General features: G+C 63.6%; 1 protein-coding gene across 1 annotated transcript in view; it reads right to left on the bottom strand.

The window, feature by feature from the left end:
- Positions 1 to 1311, bottom strand: part of ADAMTSL2 (ADAMTS-like 2) — a 31357-nt gene extending 30046 nt beyond the window's left edge. Inside the window, 2 exon segments of the mRNA XM_010835193.1 lie at positions 5 to 147; positions 711 to 1311. Of these exon segments, the coding sequence (XP_010833495.1) occupies positions 5 to 147; positions 711 to 800 (233 nt within the window). The 5' untranslated portion in view covers positions 801 to 1311.
- Between the last annotated feature and the right edge of the window lie 6 nt (positions 1312 to 1317).

Raw genomic sequence — 1317 nt, 5'->3', positions numbered from 1 at the left:
GCACCTCTGCTGTAGGCAGTGCCGCTCCTGGGACGTCACCCCAGCCCCGCAGCTGCGGGAACACGCCGTCCATTTGGTCCACTCTCCCCACCAGTAGGCGGTGGCGTCGGGGCCCACCTCCAGGCTGTTGGACGTTGGGCTGTTGTCCTGGGTGAGAGGCCCCACGACGGTTAAAAGGAGGCTGGAGCACCTGGCCAGACGGGCCTGCCGACCCCGTACCCTGGACGGGAGGACACAGCCCCCTGGGTGGGTTGCTCGAAGCCCCGGCTCAGACCTCCAGGGGGGTCTCCGAGGGACCTCCCAGAGAGCTGAGCACCTCAAGTGCTGCCTAATCTTGAGATCTGGAACCTTCTGGGGGCTTGGTGGGATCCTGATGCCAAACCTAACCATCCTCTCTGGCTCCCAAGTGGCCTGTGGAAAGGTGCCAGCCAGCCTGGGCTCTGCAGGACCCAAATCCACCTGTCCACAAGCTACACCCCGGGCCTTCGTGCTGAAGGGGAGCACCCCATCCCCACAGCCCCCAGCCTGCCAGACTGGCAAGGTTGCCGGAGTGGCCAGAGCCCCCGCCACCGCCCACCCAGGGGCTGGCCTGACCGGCATGTAAAGCGTGCTCCTGGGAGCAGAGGGTGCCCCCAGGCCCCTGCCCTGCATCTTGCCATGCAGCTCTCGGCGTCAGCCCATCTGGGTGAGGGCCTGTGCTCCCCACTCACCGTGGTCCCTGTGGACGACACGCTCCCAGTCACTAGGGCCACAGCCAGCAGGGGCCAGGCCCATCGTGAAGACTGCCATCTGCCCTCCATCCTAGGAAGCAAGGCCACAGTCACTGCCAGGCCAGGCCCAGCTCCCCTTGCAGGCGGCCAGAGTCTGCTTTGGTGAAAAACCCCCCAGGGGCCCCCCCAGTGAGGCCTGAGATTATCTGGGATCTGTTGGTAGTGGCTGCCTGCCAGCCCTGTTGGGTGGGCTCCGTGAGTGATTGGAGATGCCTGCCATGGGCTTGAGACCCTAGAATAATGGTGTGCGTGCTAAGCCCATTCCACCAGATCTGAGGGCATTTGGGGACATGGGCCAAGCTTTGACTTGGAATACCTGAGCTCCTTGGAGGATGCCTGGGGAGAAACCCAGGGACACAGATAGGCCCAGGCTTCACCCGCTGGATGAAGGAGCTAAGGATCAGTCTATTACCTCGGCCACTGGACCTGGCCTGAGCAAGAGCACCCTGGGGTTTTTGTCTGCTTAGCACTTGCTGACCTACACGGGAGAACGATCCTTCCCACCGGCCATGTGGAGCTGCTGGAGTGGGTGTGGGTGCGGACTGTG

This window comes from Bison bison, unplaced genomic scaffold (genome assembly GCF_000754665.1).
Source record: "Bison bison bison isolate TAMUID 2011002044 unplaced genomic scaffold, Bison_UMD1.0 scf7180017845492, whole genome shotgun sequence".
NCBI lineage: Eukaryota > Metazoa > Chordata > Mammalia > Artiodactyla > Bovidae > Bison > Bison bison.
Note: the sequence above shows the minus strand (reverse complement) of the source record. Positions and strands in the feature narration are given on the sequence as shown.